The sequence below is a fragment of the Crinia signifera genome, chromosome 1, assembly GCF_055691185.1.
Source record: "Crinia signifera chromosome 1, ASM5569118v1, whole genome shotgun sequence".
Lineage (NCBI taxonomy): Eukaryota > Metazoa > Chordata > Amphibia > Anura > Myobatrachidae > Crinia > Crinia signifera.
The window spans coordinates 373,105,586-373,123,191 of NC_139217.1; the positions used below are offsets into that span (position 1 = coordinate 373,105,586).

The window sequence follows — 17,606 nt, forward strand, 5'->3', positions numbered from 1 at the left end:
CCTGACACATCCGAATAAACACACGCGTATAAGTAGGAGAGAGGTCACTGATACCTAGCCTTTGATTTGCGGTGTATTAGCGGCATGCATATAATAATTACGAATTAGGGCGATACGTGCATTTTACGAGATCTGCTCAGAGCCCGTATGAATGCTACTTTATTTGTTTTCCTCGCACAATTTATAATAAGAATAATATGAAAGAAATCTATGGCGTTGCTAAATATGAATCCTGGTATGAAAGCTGCTAGTCTGCTACTATGCTTGGAAAGCAGAGCGGAGATGGCGAATGTGCCGTGCAGAAGCGGGAGGCTGCTTCCAGCAGGGGCCGCTGGCTGGCTGGGGACAGAGGAGGGAGGCGGAGGATAGGCAAGCCGCGGTGCATTGTGGGCTGCCCCAGAGCGAGCTGAGCACTGCTCACACACACAATATGTGTTGGCTCGCCAAAAAGGAGCAGGCAGGGTGCCCTCCACAGCATGCCATGTAACCGGGGACGGGGCCTGTGAAGCGGCTTGGCCTTTCCTGCCGGGCAAGGAGACGACCCTGTGCGCAGGGGAACAGGGGCTGGGGGGGTGTGGGAAAGGCGGGCAGGCATGTCTTTCAAGGAGGCCAAGCCTGGGGAGAGGAGCAAGAATCCAGAAGACCATGGCAAGAAGCAGCCTCCAAGTGAGCCCGGAGTCCCCCTTATGTCCTCCCCCTTGTTAGCCGGCGCGGGTGGGGGGCTAGATGGCAGCCGGGGGCTCTGCATGTATTCCCCGTTCCCCCCACCCCACCCCCACCGCACACACCACAAACCCACTGCTTATGTCTTCTTGTTTATGGCTTTCAGGCTGGATAAACGGCATGGAGGCGGCTAACCAAGCCGGCACTTCTGGCGAGAAGAGAAGTCACCATTGGAAGAGTTACAAGTTGATAATCGACCCTGCTCTGAAGAAGGGGCAGCACAAACTCTACCGCTACGATGGGCTCTACTTCAACATGCCTGTATGTTCCTGCCGGGGGGCTGGGGAAAGCAATTGCAACTAAATGGCTCCAAGCTGTCAGGAGCATAGAAAGTTGCTGATCCCTCTGATCAGCTACTTTTTGGATGGAGTATGCATCCTGGCAAGTGTGCCCCGGGTGCATCCTCCTGACATGTGTACCGTGTGTGCATCTATCTCCCTTCCCCCGTTGTTATCATCATTATATCTCCATTCTCTCCTTTTGTTGATTTGCAGAACTCAGGCGTCCCCCCAGTAGATTCCGTCAGAGATCCCCGGATCGGAAGGATATGGACCAAAAACAAGGAGATCGATTTAACTGTGCCGAAGCTGAAGGTATTGGTGGCAGCTGCTTGCGAGCAATCCTTCCCCGTTATAAAGTCACTAGCAGCAGCCCGTGTATAACATACGTGTTGCTCTGTCTAGTGTAATGCCCGTGTTGTTTACAGCTGCTCTCCCACAACGTGCAGCTCCCCAAGCCCCAGATCGTAGCTTTCTCTGGAGGAGGCTGTGACAGGCATTGCTTTGGGCAGAGGGGTGGGGGCGCGTGGTGCCCTAGTGGGCGATCCGCAATCATTTATTTACCATTTTGCTCTCAGATCGACGAATTCTATGTCGGGCCGGTGCCTCCCAAGCAAGTCACGTTTGCAAAACTCAACGACAACATACGGGAGAACTTCCTGAGTGACATGTGCAAGAAGTACGGGGAGGTGGAGGAGGTGGAGATACTGTACAACCCTAAGAACAAGAAGCACCTGGGCATTGCCAAAGTCATGTTTGCCACTGTGAAGGGCGCGAAGGATGCAGTGAAACACCTGCACAACACGTCAGTCATGGGCAACATCATCCACGTGGAGCTGGACACAAAAGGTGGGTGAGCTGGGCAGCCGGTGTTTGGGTGCCCGGGATCAGTCACAAGTGGGTTGCATACGCGATCGTTGCAGAACTCTGCAGCCGGTCTGAGTAATAAGCCACTGACAGTTGTATGCTCATTCCCCGTGTCCCCTGCACGTCACGTGTGGAAAGTGTTGTCAGTTGCTAGGAGACTGCAGATCTGGGCTGTCTGTTGCTAAAACTTACTGCTGCTGTCAGTTTCTCACCCTTATATCTCCTAGGACCACCGTTTTCATGTTATCGATCCACTTTTTATAGGTCGAACATGTTCACACTGATTTTTAGATGATTTCAATGTGTTCCTATGCATGCATGCTCCCACACAGCGACAGGCTAGAAAATGCAAATATTGACTGGATAGTGTTACACAGCTCCTGTCAGTTGCCTGGTGTATGGTAATTCTGATGTGTCTGTCTTGTTTTTAATGTCTGCAGATATACACACATCTGCAGGGGCAGGCTGTATCTAATAACACATTGATACAATAGCATGGCTCATTTGTTTCAATATAATCATTTGTTACTTTTATACAGACTTTTTTTTCTTTGGTGCCAGTATCACTTTGCTTGAGTATGCATTTATACTTGGGACTTGAAATGGTCTGTAAAAGCTAAATATTGTTTACAGTAAAAACAGTAGTTCTAGGGTATTTTAATAAATGATTATTTTCCTTTTCCAAGTTAAATTGAATAAGAGTAAAAGTGTATTGACCATTTCTGGAAGAATAAGTGTAGAGAGCTGCTGACAGTACTAGCAGAAGGGGGAAAACCGTACAGGAACATACACAAAAAAGTACAGTAACTTGCTAAATACTGTATAAATAAGTGAATGGACTAGCTACACCTATAAGACTTGTAGTATTTGTAAAATAGTTTTGATAGTCCTTTTAATTAGAGAAATATAATTGATTCATTTTATTTAATTACTTTGGTTGCAATTAATCTTCCACATATTATTTGTTAGTGATAGAAACTGTCACTCTGGCTGGTTGGAAGGACGTCCCATAATTAAAGTTTGATGACACAGTGGTGCAAGTGTTGTATGATTTACTTTATTTGAATATGTCAATAAGCAAGGTGTGTTTTTTTTCTTCATCTTTTCAATTAATAAATACTAAACGGCAGATTGTCATGGCTTGGTAATGCAGGGTACACACTAGTTCTTTTCCCTGGGAGAACGATCTACTGCATACACATTGGCCAAAACACTTCCCAGTACCTGTCAGTGACGACACCCAACTCCTGCTCCGTACATGCAGTCGCTGACTATATTGTCAGATTAAGCTGCCTGTACAGACTACAGGGGGGGTTGTTAACGGCCCGCGGCCACACGCATCGTTAATGATATTGACTGAACAATATATATATATTGTAAGCAATATTGATATTGTCTTTATGGTTAATAGTAGTTTTAGGGGGCCTGGTGCTGCTGTTTAGTTTCTCACTCAAACTGCACAGGCAAAATTCGTACAGCCTAAGCACTATGGGAGACCCGGAAACTTTGTACCACCACCCATCACTTCTTGATGATATAATCTGTAACTAAAAACGTTCTATTTCCATACTTGAAAAAAATTATATTTGTTCATATTTTAAACGATGGCTTTCATACGTATGAAAATACCTGGTTATGAAGTAGTTTACTACCACCGTTCTATCAGACTTAAGCCTTGTACACATGGGACGACCATATTTCCGTGTGTACGGGGTGATGTTCCCGGGAGTGCGCTCCCGCGGCCAGCCCTGGGGTGGTCACTGGTTGGGGGAGCATGCTCCTGTGGTCAGCGGCTTCTGCAGGCACAGTCTCTAGTTTTTATCAGCGACCATCTCTGTGTACGGTTCTTAAGACATTCATGCCAATTACAGAAATGATTTTGAGTGGTGAAAATCGTTATGATGGCAACCCTACTGTGTTAGAAGATAAAGGTGCCTATACACAGTGCTATGCACACCATGCATTTTAAAATAGATTGCATTGCATTTAGTTAAAAAAAGCATGTGATGTGCTAAATAACCGTGTGTTTTGAACTAGATTCAATGCAATCTAGTTCAAAAAGTACGGGCAGCATAAACTTTATGTGCTGTGCGTAGTAGCGCACATCGCACTGTGTATGGGTGGCATTAGGCTTTCCTTTCTGTCTTGTCACCAAGGGCCTTATTCTGATCTGTGCGGCCAGATCAGAATATGCGGCCAGGACCGTGCAGGCGAATCCCCGCCTTCCATACGGATCGCCACCTCCGTCCGTACGCGGATATGTGGCGGTCCGCATGAAAGTGGACGGGGATACGCCTCCTCCATCTTGGGAGCAGCCCCTGCATTCGATGGTCGCCGAACATCGAATGCAGGGTCGCACGCTCCACCAGCGCCCGCCACCCTAGACCACACGGACACTTGTCCGTATGAAATCATGTATGGGGGCGGGCAGCTGACATCCGGCGATGTCAGATGTCCGCCCCCTACACATGCGTCACGGCTTCATTACCATGCATACGCCCTGCATTTGCATGGGAACGCCCATGAAACGCGGGGCGTATGCATAGGGTAATGAGGCTAAGTAGCCCTTCACGCCCCTCTCCGCCCCCTGTGCGGCGTCTAAAGAATATGTGCGGCGAAACCGCTTGCACATGCGCAGAGTGACCTCTGCACATGCGCAGTGGAAAACCATCGGCGGTACGACCGCATGCGGAAAAATCCGCACCGATCAGAATAAGGGCCCAAGTGTTGCCTGATATGCCCCAGATGACCTGGGAAACACTGCTATCAAATAATGGTGGGCACAGCACTCCAAAAGCAAAAAATCTGTACACTGTCTGTAGTGAAAGCAGCTTTCTCATTAAAACAATGTACACAATAGATAAGTTCTTAAAATGTATTACTCGGAAGGCTCCTTCTGAGCGATATTGTTAAAAAACTCATCTATTGTGTATGCTTGGTCCCACTCATTGTTAACAACACCCCTACAACCCCCCCATCTGTGCATGCCTCTCAATCTAACAATATCACCAGTGACTTAATGCACTGTGTGGGATTTGGTGAACTATATCGTTCAGTGTGTATGCGCTACATCATTTACCCAGTGGTGCAGCCGATATAGTTAAGTATATCGGTGGTGCTGCTAATCATGTACTGCGTACGGGGCTTAAAACACGCATGCCAATTACAGAAATCGCCATATGAGACCCTGCACTACTGTTCTAAAATATTTATACTGTAATTGTTTCTATTAAACAACGGTAATGGTGTGTGCGCACGGTACAATTTAGCCTACAAATCACATCGGGATCGTATGGTGATAGCACAGGTTTTTTAACATTTCAATCCCGATGTGATCCTGATGCGCGCTGCTGTACAACACAAATCGAAGCAAGCCATATAGACAGGGCTGCATTGACTATATATTTCAGATCTGTACTATATAGTCAAAATTGCATGCATGTCTTTTGGCTTGCTGTGTAATTCGATCACATCGGTATCGAATAGCAGGGCTGTCGGCCGTGTTTACACACCATTATAATTGCGTATAATATTGTTGCTTTTAACTTTTGGGTTAGAAATAGTTGTATATATTCAGCTGTAACAATCCCAGAAAACTTTGTTCATACATCTCCTTTCCTATATTTAGGCTTCTACATGTACTTTACTTTTTCTGCTAACTTTGAATTCTCTGCAGTGATTTGTGCTTGAACATAGAGCAACATTTTTTTGTAGTTGCACTGGGTGATGTAATTAAAGGCAACTAAACCCTAAAATGCAAATATATGGTTCTAGCAGTCTGTCACTGATAGAGAACCTACTAACATGACAGCCTGCTTTTGAAATGACGAAACATAATGGACATGTTTAGTTATGGATAAACTTCAGTCAATATATAAAAATATATACCCTTAATCAACTCTGTTCTACAAAGCCTTTGATTTATTTGCAGTTTCTTATTTTAGCTTAGCATATTCCGTTGCGCTTTACAATTGGAAACCGTGATAAAATAAGTTGAGTAGTAACACACCAACATAGGGGTAGGAGGGTCCTGCTCAGAAATTTACAATCTGTAGGGAGGGATATATAGATTCCATTGCATGGCAGTCCTACCAGATTGTAAAACCGTTCTGATGGGATGCAATTAGGTATGAATGCTACTGGAGGTTATGTGGGGGTCTTGGAATATGTAAAGCTTGCCTAAAGAGGTGCGTTTTCAGGGAACGCTCACAATTTTGATGGCTAGAGAAGAGTCTTATTGTGAATTGAAGGGTTGGTTCTGCTTGAAGAAAGTTCTGCAATTGTGAATGGGATCTAGTAATGTGTGTGTGGATGAGAGACACAGATCATCTGCAGAGAGGTCTGGTGGGGATATATTTTGAGATAAGTGAAGAGATATATGTTGGTGCAGTCAGGTTAATGGCCTTGTATGTGATTAGAAGTATTTTATATTGAATGCGGTAAAATACAGGCAACCAATGGAGAGACTGACAGACGTTGAACAGTTAGCATAATGTCTGGCATATTTGGAGGAGAGGGGTTTTATGATCCCTTTCCCGCAGTTTTTAAAAACGGACACTTTTTGGGTGAAATTAATAGGATGAGAGATTTGGTAAGAAATCTCCAATTTTATTTTTATTTGTAAAGCGGCAATCATTTACACTGCAAAATCAAACTGGTTTGATAATGTGGCAAACTGCACATAAGTACACCACACACTTGAGGGACAATGTGTAAATGAACAGATATTGCTTCTGTATTTTTTCCTGCCTGCATTCAGTTTTCTGTATCTGGTTGGGTGTCTGTTAGCTAGAACTGGTTGCAGTATGGTCGAGTGCTCCCGTTGCTCTCTATGACAGTGTTTCCCAACTCCAGACCTGAGGGACCCTTTTTACAGTGTATATTTTCCAGGCGTCTTAGTTGTTGCGCAGGTGTTTTAAAATATCCAAAGCTAATTATTTCGCTGAGGAGATTTTTAAGACATGTACTTGCCCACAATTCTGTAGTCTCATCTCTCTTGTATTTTTCTCAGTTTCATTCCCCACGTCTCTCTAACTAGCACTCTTCTGCCTCTCCATTGGCTCTGCTCCTCTCTCTGCATTCACTCTATTCACCCCAGCAACACCTAAACCCTGCCCCTGTATGCACTGCTTATACCTTCGGATACATACATACATACATACATACATACATACAACACTCCAAAGCACACAAATAGTACCTGGTTGTTCAGGGTCTTCAATTTTTCGTAATTTTTGCACCCACTGTAACAGCAGCTTCTACGTGTGTGAGGGGGTGGAGTCAGGTTCTGTGTGTCTTGCCCCTTTTATGTACAATCAGGCAGTTTCCATAATTTAGATCCACCTCTAAGCTGGGACTGGACTTAGCTCGGGTGTTGCTGTGGGAGAGGGAGGACTATGGCACACTCACCTGGGTCGCCCCTTCTTATTCCCACTCTGGAGTCATAAAGCAAAACATGGAGCAATGTAGAAGATGAGGGCTGGTTTTGTACTTCAGAATAGTGGTTGAGAACACCTGTGGTAGAAGCACAAAACTACTGCAATATTTTGGAAATACTCACACATGCACACACTTGTAGGAAAAGTAATGATGTAGCAAGAAAAACTAGCATAATATGTTTGGTAGCTGAACTTCTGCCCTTTTATTGGCAACCCTTTTTGCCATTGTTTGAGGTCTGTGGGTTGCGCCTTTTACGGTTTGTGATGTACGGATATGGACATACTCCATTATGCTTTTCTGTCATTTGGGGGAGTGAAAACCCAGAGTAGAAACAATGCATTTGTGGGAGCAAGACACAAAAACAAAAAAATATCGGCGCTAAATCTTCTCAAACACAATGTCTATTTGTGGGAGCCTCTACTGTGTCTTTTCCTATTGTCCAGCTCGGTTCTGGGGCCATGCCTCGGTTCACCACAATTATACGTACTGTAGTGTTCCCTCCCCAATAATGTTACTTCATTTACCTAAGCATTTAACATTTAGAGATGCAGTTCTTCAGATATAGATGAATTGGTCATGTAGCTGACTTCAGTGCATGCTTTAATACAATGACCCGTGTCTTGCTGCACTCTCCATCCAGAGAACGATGTGTGTTATGATGGTAGCGCACATTGACACACATGACTATTGTTCTAGCTGGTTTATTTCACGTGTGTACATGATCCCAGGTCCATGATTACTCTGTTCGCTGGAAATGTGCGAGGAATGTGTTAGGCAAATCTTGCATTTAATTATGTGTGCACTAAATTTAATTAAGCAAAAATCCTTTTGCATGGCCTTTTCACTCATATCCATCCAATATTCAATTGATAGTTTGTTAAACCTAAATTGGTATCGAGAAAAGACCATAATCCAAATAATAAAGTACATTCTTTCAATCTAGGGGTTCCGATCCGATGTGCACAGGACTGCTTGTTGGATCAGAGCGAATCTAAAACTCATGCGATTTGCCCGATTTTTCACCCAATCTGTCAGAGTTGGGTATAATCCGGCCAAATCCAGCTCATTCTCTCAGCTGTAAAAATGGCACATCAAGTAACAAATCATATGGAACTTCAAGGAAAGTCGGACTTGTGTATTGCCACCTTAACACATAGATGTACAATTATCGCTCATCAAATTGATCATTTCAAGATAGCAATGTAGTTTTGTCATTCACCATATTATGTGAATAAGGTGCACAGTTTGAGCATGAAAGACACTGGTGTACAAGACCAATGGTACCATAGGAGCTAATTGGTGGGACTGAGGCAACAGTAAGAAAGGATACCTTTTTAGGTGAAAAAGTTACACTTCCTAACCAGTTGTATTAACTAGCAACCGCAGCATGGTCTACAAAGCTTGTACTTGTGTGTACACAACCTTACTAACTTTGGTCTACACGAGAGCCCTATTTTTCTTTTCTCTTATTCAGTGTAGATGAATCTAGAAGTGTTTACAGTGCATTCTTGTGCACACTCATTTTCTGTGCATGCACAATGCTAATGTGGATATGTGGGGGTATACCAAGTGCTCACCTTATCAACTGCATTCAGGCAAGGAACTAATTAAATTCCCCCCTTAATGTATGCGTTGTGGTCAAAGTCTGCATAGCTTGCTTTTTGGCCAGAAAATCGCACTCCCCTCTCCCAAGTTTCTACTACTATTGTTCAAGAGAGGTACACGTACTTACCCCCCCCCCCCCCCCCAAAAAAAAAAGTCCAAGATCAAATGCAAATGGACCAAATGGTTAAACTCTGTGTATGCGTGGGCCCGTCCTGAGGCAGGGCCGGCGCTACCCACTCAGCAGCTCCTGCAAAGCAGGGAGGCGCCATGCTGAAAAGGCTCTGTCTCACTCCCTGCTCTGCTAAAGCTGCCTCAACCCTCACTGTCACTGCCTCCTACACGCCACCCGCGGGCGGGCGGCAGTATAAAAATTTGCTCCCTGCACCCTGAGTGCACACAGCCTGCATGCCGCTCGCAGTGCCACAGGGCCACTGCCAGTCCTCAACACTCCGGCCCCTCTATTTCCTCCCCTCTTCTTCCATCTCGTCCTTCTCTCCCCTCCTTTCCCCCACAGTCACAAGAGGGGTGTAATGGCGTCCTCAGCGTCCTGCCTGGGCAGATAGAAGAGGAGGGACTGCACAAGAGTTAAACAGCAAAAGAACATTGAGTCTTTTATTATACATGTTTATAACAAATTTTTTAATAATTGTAGATTTTTTTAAATATTAATTTAGACACTTTTTAAATAATGGGCTGGGTTATGTGCCTAAAGGTGGCCATACATAGCAGCATAGCAGCGTGCGATGCAATTTGTGCTCCCGCAGGCATCGCATCGCACAGTACAAAAAGTATGTGCTGCTTTCAGATCGCATCGCACACACATTGCATGTATGCCGTGCAATGGGATCTAGCCCATAACGTATGCTATTCTCGCAGCATGTATGGTTTATGCATACATGTACATGCACCCGAGATCCTCGCAGGTTGCATACACTCCCACAATCGGGCTGCAGCTTGTTGCAATTGCAATGTGAAAGGGCGCAAAATTTATGGTTTGCAGGAAGGCGCCAGACACCCTAGCACCGGCCCTGTCCTGAGGCATTCTCTAACTTGGCGCACTGCTGTCGTGTGAGCATTTTTTCATGCTATAATATTCTTCCTATGTTCTTTTCTACAAAGGTGGCTTATATATTTATCAGGCAAGCTGTGATAGAATTGTACGAATATTGATACGTGTTCTCATAGTCCTGTCCTTACTTTGTTATGTGTACTTGTTTATGCAAGATTAATAATTAATAAAATGTATCTAATCCAAGCTATAGATAGCCATATTTTCCTATCTATTACTAGCGTGCTAGCTTTTCATTGTGGTCAATAACAATTCCCTTCTGTACAGGTGAGACACGAATGCGGTTCTATGAACTGTTAGTTAATGGTCTCTACACACCCCAGACTCTTCCGGTTGGATGTGACTTGGATGCTTCACCCAATGTGAATGAAACACCACAGGTAAATTGGGAATAAACCATTGTATCTGTATGTATAGATTAATCTACTATGTAGTTCTACCTGTCTGAGACCGATGTATTAAGCCTGGAGAAGAGATAAACGAGATAAATTGAAGGGAGATAAAGCACCAGCCAATCAACTCCACACTGTCATTTTCAAACACCGTTCATCGGCTGGTGCTTTATCTCCTTTCACTGTATCTCCACTTTATCTCTTCTCCAGGGTTAATACATCTGCCCCTATACCCCTAAAGGTGCCCACAAACTAGAACGATTTTTTTTTTGTCCGATTTCCGATAAATCGTCCAATGTTTACTGATTATCGGTCGAAAATCGTCTGATTTCGGTCCGATGCGCGCTCCCGTGGATCTTTTGCTAAATCTTCCGATCTTACGTGCTGCAGGAAAGATCAGAAGATTTAACAAAAGATCCATAGGAACGCACACGGGATCTTCAGAAAATCGTTAGTAAGGATGCGCGCTTGCCTGAAATCTTTTGACCAGGACAGGCAAAAGATTTGAAGGCTAATTTATGCGCACATCTTACGATCGCATATCAACCTAGGGGATGTTGACCCTTTTCACGTGTCGACCTATGGCCTGTTGACCAATAGGTGTCAACTTATTAACTGTCGACATTATTACTGTTGACCACCCAATTGCATCCCGTCTTTGGACCCTTTCACACTGAGCTTTCAACCAGGTTAACCTGGCAATAATCCAAAGAGGAGGTGCGAAAGCGGTATAAATCGTCTGGTGTAGCATGGGGGTTTGGCTAGGATGGGGACATTTTTCTATTGTTCTATAATACTGCGGTAACTTGAGATGATTAAAGTTAAAAAATAATAAAATTCGGAACTCCTAGTTTTATCACCTGATTAAATATTTAATAAAAAAAAAAAGCTTTAAGAAAAATGTAGATTTTTATTTTAATACAATTTGCTTATGTAACCATGGTTATGGGTTTTCTTTCATTTGTGCATAGGTAAATGAAACCGTGAAACGTACGAAAGAACCTGGTGTTGGTGCGTCAGTTACCCCAAACAGCAGTACTCCATTTTCCCATGATACTGCCTATTCAAGCTGTCGACAAGATACCCCCAACTCTTACAGCCAGTATACCCCACAATCACAAGGGACTCCTCACACCCCACGTCAAGGAACACCTTACTCTCAAGACTCTAACTATTCCAGCCGGCAAACCACACCAGCTTTTCATTACGGGCAGGACTACAAACCAAGGAGACATGAATCAAAATTTTCAGACGCTTACAACCGGAGGCCAGGGCATCATTATGTCCACAGCTCTAGCTCCTACCGTGGCTCTGACCACACTTTTAATGCAGCTCGATCACAACCAGAGACTCCGCAGCTATCAAATACACCACCATTGAGCCATTCTGGTATGAAATCTGCCTTTTCACCTTATCAAGCATCTTCAGTTTACCCACTTCTCGATGAGAATCCATTCCCACAGTCCTCAAGAGAAGTAGATTACCGGAGAACAGTACCACCACTATCGGAGCTTTTTTCTGATGGTGGGTGCAGTTCTATAAATATTGACTTTATACCTGTTAAAGAGAAACCTGATGAACCCCCTCCTCCAGAGCCAGACTGTGTCAAGGAGATTAAATCTGCCTCTCGTGCTCGAACACCAGAAGGACGGGACACACCGGGGACACCTACATTGGAGTCAGAAATGCAGCACAATAGTTTAGATTCAAGAATTGAAATGCTTTTAAAAGAGGAAAGAACCAAAATACCTTTCCTACATGAACCTAGTCTGGACAAGGAGTTGAGGATGGAAGGAAGCCCTATATCTTCCTCTTCATCCCAGCTTTCGCCTATCCCTCCATTCAGCTTGAGCTCTCAATATCAGGATCTTACCCCTTCCTCTCGACCTTCTAGCACTGGGTTAGAAGACATCAGCCCAACTCCATTGCCAGACTCTGATGATGATGATGAGCCAATTCCTGGCACTTCATCTTTTTGCCAGAACTCAAGGTCCGCAACTCCCACCATCCCAATGAGTCAACCTTGCAGGATAGTGGAGTGCTCTGAGGTGACGGAACCGATGGCAGGAGACGCAACCCCAACATCTGAGAAAATGGAGGAAGTAAGTAAAAAAATAAAACCTATGTATTTTAGGATGGTTGCATAGTAGAAGCAAACTAAATTTTAGTATTGAACTTTTTATCCGTACAGTGATGATAAATCTCACCTTGACAATTTCTTTAGTTTAGATTCTTTTCCTGAAACAATGTAATTATTGCTGTGCTTCATATTGCCCTGATACTTTCATTGCTGTACCAAATGTTGTAAAGTTAACAGCCAAAGGCTAGATCCTTGATCTTAATCACCAATACGTCACAACTATGCACACAAACAAAATATTAATATTGGCATTCAGTCCATTCTGCAAATACAAACTGTGAACATTTACGGTTTCCAATATAATTTGCATAAAAAGTTAAGATAAAATAGTGTCTTTCCTTAAACTAGTTGAACTAAAGCCTGCACACAGAGCACAGTCTGTGCCAGCTTTATGCCATATAGTCATGATAGTGTAGTCTTTAAATCTCGACAACTAGAGAATTTAGAATCGTCTACTCTGCTACAATGTGATTCATGATTTAGCCTACACGTTACCAAACACTTATCTCTTATCTCTCTGTCAAATGTGGTCCGTATGAAACATTTTAAGCCAATTTCTAATACTAGAATGTTCACTCTTGTTATTGTAACTATTGTTTGTAATGTGGTTACTAAACATTCCCTGTGTTTGTAACCCAAATCATTGCTTAAGGAGTTGTATAGGAGGCATGCATGGTATGGTTCCACTCATTTAAGAAATGTCCACCTTGACATTGCCTGAGTGAACATTATTGCTTCTATTTCTTGCTTGTGATTGAAATAAACCTATTACATGTAGGGTATGACTTTTAAAGAAAAGGTGTCTCAAATGCACGTTTATTGAAATAGATAGAAGTTACATGGTTTAGTCCACGGCTAGCTAACTCCAGTCCTCTAGAGCTACCAACCGTTCATATTTTCCAGACCACCTAGCAGGTGCACGGATGTATTCATTACTCACGGACACATTTCAAAAGATTTACACGTGAAGCTACTTGCTTCACTTGTGATTCTGTGAGGAGTCCTGAAGAACGTTAACTGTTTGTAGCTCTTGAGGACTGGAGTTGGCTACCCCTGGTCTGGTTTAGCCTTTGTTTGTTTTTGCCATTTATTTGTGGTGGGGACTAAATTCTAAGCATTTTATTTTTTTAATGGGTATAGTGCATATTCTGGCAGTGGTCTGCATCATAAATGATGGCTAGCAATAGTGTGAAAGCACTGGTTTGTAAATGTTGATAAACATCAGTGTTTGGGGTAGTTGGGGTAGAACAAAATTGGCTTGGTAGAGGAGAAAGGAGGAAAAGTCCTACTCCGAGCCAAAGCTCAAACTCATGAATATCCTGACCGGAGGAAAGTTTTGGTTAATTGTTAATCAGAAGGTAGGGAATCTGGGTCAGGTTAAGTTCTATCCCACTGAGCCAATGTATGCGAGATCAGTGGATGAGCCCAAGGCCTGCTTTAGACATTTAGTTCTAGGTAGCCACAGAAGACCGATTACTAATGGCACACCAAAACTTATTGCTCAATGTGCAGGCTGCATGACCAAATAATGGCCATAATAATGTTTTGTATTAATACCTAGGCCATGCCCTCCCCTTCAGTAGATCGTAGAAATATAAGACGTGTAATAGTTGGACATCTCTTTTGCCAAATGTCGAACATGATGTAGGAATTCAAACACATTAGGCCGGACACTGAGATGTAGGGTATGGAATAATGACAATAAATGTAGCAGTATTTTTATCTTGACTGCTGTCATCTAGCCCAGACACTATATGGCAACTCCAGTTGTCAAAATCTGACTTTATATTGGGAAGAAGCTTGGGGAAAATTTTCCTCAAATAACTAAATTATGTGAGTGATATAAACTCAAAATAGTTTATTTTCTTCAAATATCTTTGAAAAGGCGAGTGTTGAGTTAATGGTAACTTGATAGAATATTAAAGATAAAAACATGACGTTTTTATGGGAGTTGACACTATGGCCCTTATTCTAGTTGACTCGGATGAATGCGTATTTTCGGACGGCCAACGAGTGTTCTTAGCCCCGCCTACCATACGGATATCTCACACCGTCCGAATGCGGTAAGACGCCGACCAAACGGACCGCGAGTGGATGTTTCATGTGAACAACTCCCCCATCTGTGGGAACCTCCCACATCCTCCGATGGTCGCCGACCATCGAATGATAGACCGAGCGGTCAGACAGCTCCGAGTGCTCCAGACCACTCGGACATTTCTCCATGCGAAAGCAGAGATATGGGCGGTCGTGCATCCCGGCCGGATTTCCATACGTACGCCCAGCTTTTCATGGGAATGCCCTTGATGATTTTATCACTGCCTTGATAAAGCAGTGGTGAAGCGATCGTAGACTAGTGTCTGCTTTGTGTGAATGATATAGCATAGCTAAGCACCGGTCCTGTATATTTGTAGGTGATTAGAACCAGTGTCACTGAGTAAACTTTATTATTTCTTGTTTATTCAGTGAATAGCGACATGGGGTTGTTGGATAATATCTTTATCAGAATACAAGTTACGAACGGCTAATATTGTCTATCCAGAAATCTGTTTAAAGCGAGTTGGTCAATTGTACATTTTACCCTATAATGATGACTTTTATTGAGGGCCATATATGACAGACAAATACCATCTACTCAGAAATATAGCATATTCCCCACATTAACCAGCACGACCCATAAGAGGTCAGGTAGGTGGGCTTGAACAACAATTTGACTTTATTTTCTGTTTACAGTGACACTAATTAAATTCCATAGAGCTTGGTATTGGACTGAGACACTAGAAGGTCATATGTATAAATAGTCCAGGTATTATCACCCCGATTATATCTAGCTACTAAAGCTAAACCATTTCTGTCAATCATAGATATCAGCGATAAGACATAGAAACATAGAATTTGACGGCAGATAAGAACCATTTGGCCCATCTAGTCTGCCCCTTTTTTACCCTTCAGGTGAACTCAACCCTTTTTGATCCTTATTTATTTGTAAGGATATTCATATGCCTATCCCAAGCATGTTTAAATTGTTCTACTGTCTTAGCCTCTACCACCTCTGATGGGATGCTATTCCACTTATCCACTACCCTCTCTGTGAAGTAATTCTTTCTAACATTTCACCTGAACCTACCTCCCTCCAGTTTCAGTGCATGTCCTCGTGTTTTATTACTTATTTTCCTTTGAAGAAAATGTCCCTCCTGTACTATGTTAAAACCCTTGATATATTTGAAGATTTCTATCATGTCCCCCCTTTCCCTTCTCTGCTCCAAACTATACATGTTAAGATCTTTTAGTCTATCCAGGTAAGTTTTGGGATGTAGGCCATGCACCATTTTAGTTGCCCTTCTTTGTACACTCTCCAATGTATTTATATCCTTCTGAAGATATGGTCTCCAGAACTGGACACAGTATTCCAGATGAGGCCGTACCAATGACCTATAAAGTGGCATTATTACGTCTTTTTTTCTGCTACTGATTCCTCTCCCTATGCAACCAAGCATCTGACTAGCCTTCCTCATTGCTTTGCTACATTGCTTTCCTGCCTTTAAGTCACTTGAAATAGTGACTCCTAGATCTCTTTCCTCCTCAGTAGTTTCCATTATAGTACCCTTGATACTATATTGAGCCTTTGGGTTTTTGAGTCCCAAGTGCATAATTTTTGCATTTTTTAGCATTAAACTGTAGTTGCCATGCTCTTGACCAATTCTCAAGTTTACTTAGATCATCAGTCATTTGATTTACCCCTCCTGGTGTGTCTACTCTGTTGCATATCTTTGTGTCCTCTGCAAAAAGGCATACTTTTCCTTCAATACCATTTGCAATGTCACTAACAAAGATATTAAAGAGCACTGGTCCAAGTACAGATCCCTGGGGTACTCCACGGGTAACATGTCCCTCCATAGAATGCACTCCATTTACTACAACTGTCTGTTTCCTATCCTGCAACCAGGTTCTTTTCCATATAATTGTTTTATAATCCAATCCCACACTTTCACGTTTATTTAAGCAGTCTCTGATGTGGGACAGTGTCACGGAGTCAAAAAAGTCAATGGGCAGTATTCAATGAGAAAAATTCGCCCTGTTTTATGGCAAATTTGTGCTTTTTTCGCCTTGGACAGAGTATTTTGCTCTCCAAAAGCGAGCAACCCTATTCAATGTGAAATATTCGCCGTCTTTTTAAGTGATTTTCGCCGTCTCTCGCCGTGTAGCAATTCTCCATCTTTTCATGGAGAATTGGAATGTTAACTTTTAAACTAAAAGGTTTTTTTTTTTTTAATTTTGGTGTAAAAAAAATCAGGTTTTTTTTTCTGTGAAGGGGCATGTTATTTTTATTCATGTGCTTATAGCACATGAATATATATTTAATAAAAAAAAAAAAAATGTAATTTTTTTTTTTTTTTTTACACCGAGCAGCCAGCAGGGGGCCGGAGCGCTCGAGCCGCTCATTAGATATTCATATATTCACTGCATCCGATCATTACATATGCACGATCGGGTGCAGTGAATACTGGGTCCCCCGCTGGCTATAGGGGGGGGGCAGCTTGTGCTGCCTGGGTCCCAGGGAGCCCCCTCCCCTCCACATATCTTCTGGGGCATCCAGGGAGACTTTAATCTCCATGGCTGCCACCGTCCCACGGCTCCCCGCCAGCTCCCTGCTGCGGACGCTCGTCCGCTGCAGGGTTTAAGACTCGCCGCGAGTGGCGGCGAGTCTTAACCACGTTGAATAGAGCGAGCAGGAGAGGCAGCGAGCCCTCCGGAACACGGCGAGTGCATGGCGAGAGAAAAAATCTCTCGCCATGCACCGCAAATTTTTTTCATTGAATACTGCCCAATGAGACTTGTTTGGCATGATCTGCCTGCAGTAAAACCATTCTGTTTTGGATCCTGTAAATTGTTTAATTTGAGATATTCCACTATTCTTTCTTTTAATAGTGTTTCCATTAATTTCCCTACAACTGATGTAAGGCTCACTGGTCTGTAGTTACTGACATACAAAGGAGTATTGTGCTACATATATTATAACCGTGTAATGGGGCCTACACACGTAGCTGTGTGTAGGAGAGCATTCTGAGCGATGCTAGATTGGTCTGATCGCTCAG

At 43.2% G+C, this 17,606-nt stretch overlaps 1 protein-coding gene across 2 annotated transcripts in view; it reads left to right on the top strand.

Moving 5' to 3' along the window:
- Positions 1 to 364: 364 nt before the first annotated feature.
- SETD1B (SET domain containing 1B, histone lysine methyltransferase) overlaps positions 365 to 17,606 on the top strand; it is a 65,927-nt gene continuing 48,685 nt past the window's right edge. For both annotated transcript variants that reach the window (XM_083151304.1, XM_083151305.1), the window contains exons 1-6: positions 365 to 666; positions 830 to 984; positions 1,218 to 1,316; positions 1,580 to 1,850; positions 10,249 to 10,361; positions 11,345 to 12,475. In XM_083151304.1, the coding sequence (XP_083007430.1) occupies positions 594 to 666; positions 830 to 984; positions 1,218 to 1,316; positions 1,580 to 1,850; positions 10,249 to 10,361; positions 11,345 to 12,475 (1,842 nt within the window). In that variant the 5' untranslated portion in view covers positions 365 to 593. The remainder of the gene's footprint in view (positions 667 to 829; positions 985 to 1,217; positions 1,317 to 1,579; positions 1,851 to 10,248; positions 10,362 to 11,344; positions 12,476 to 17,606) is intronic.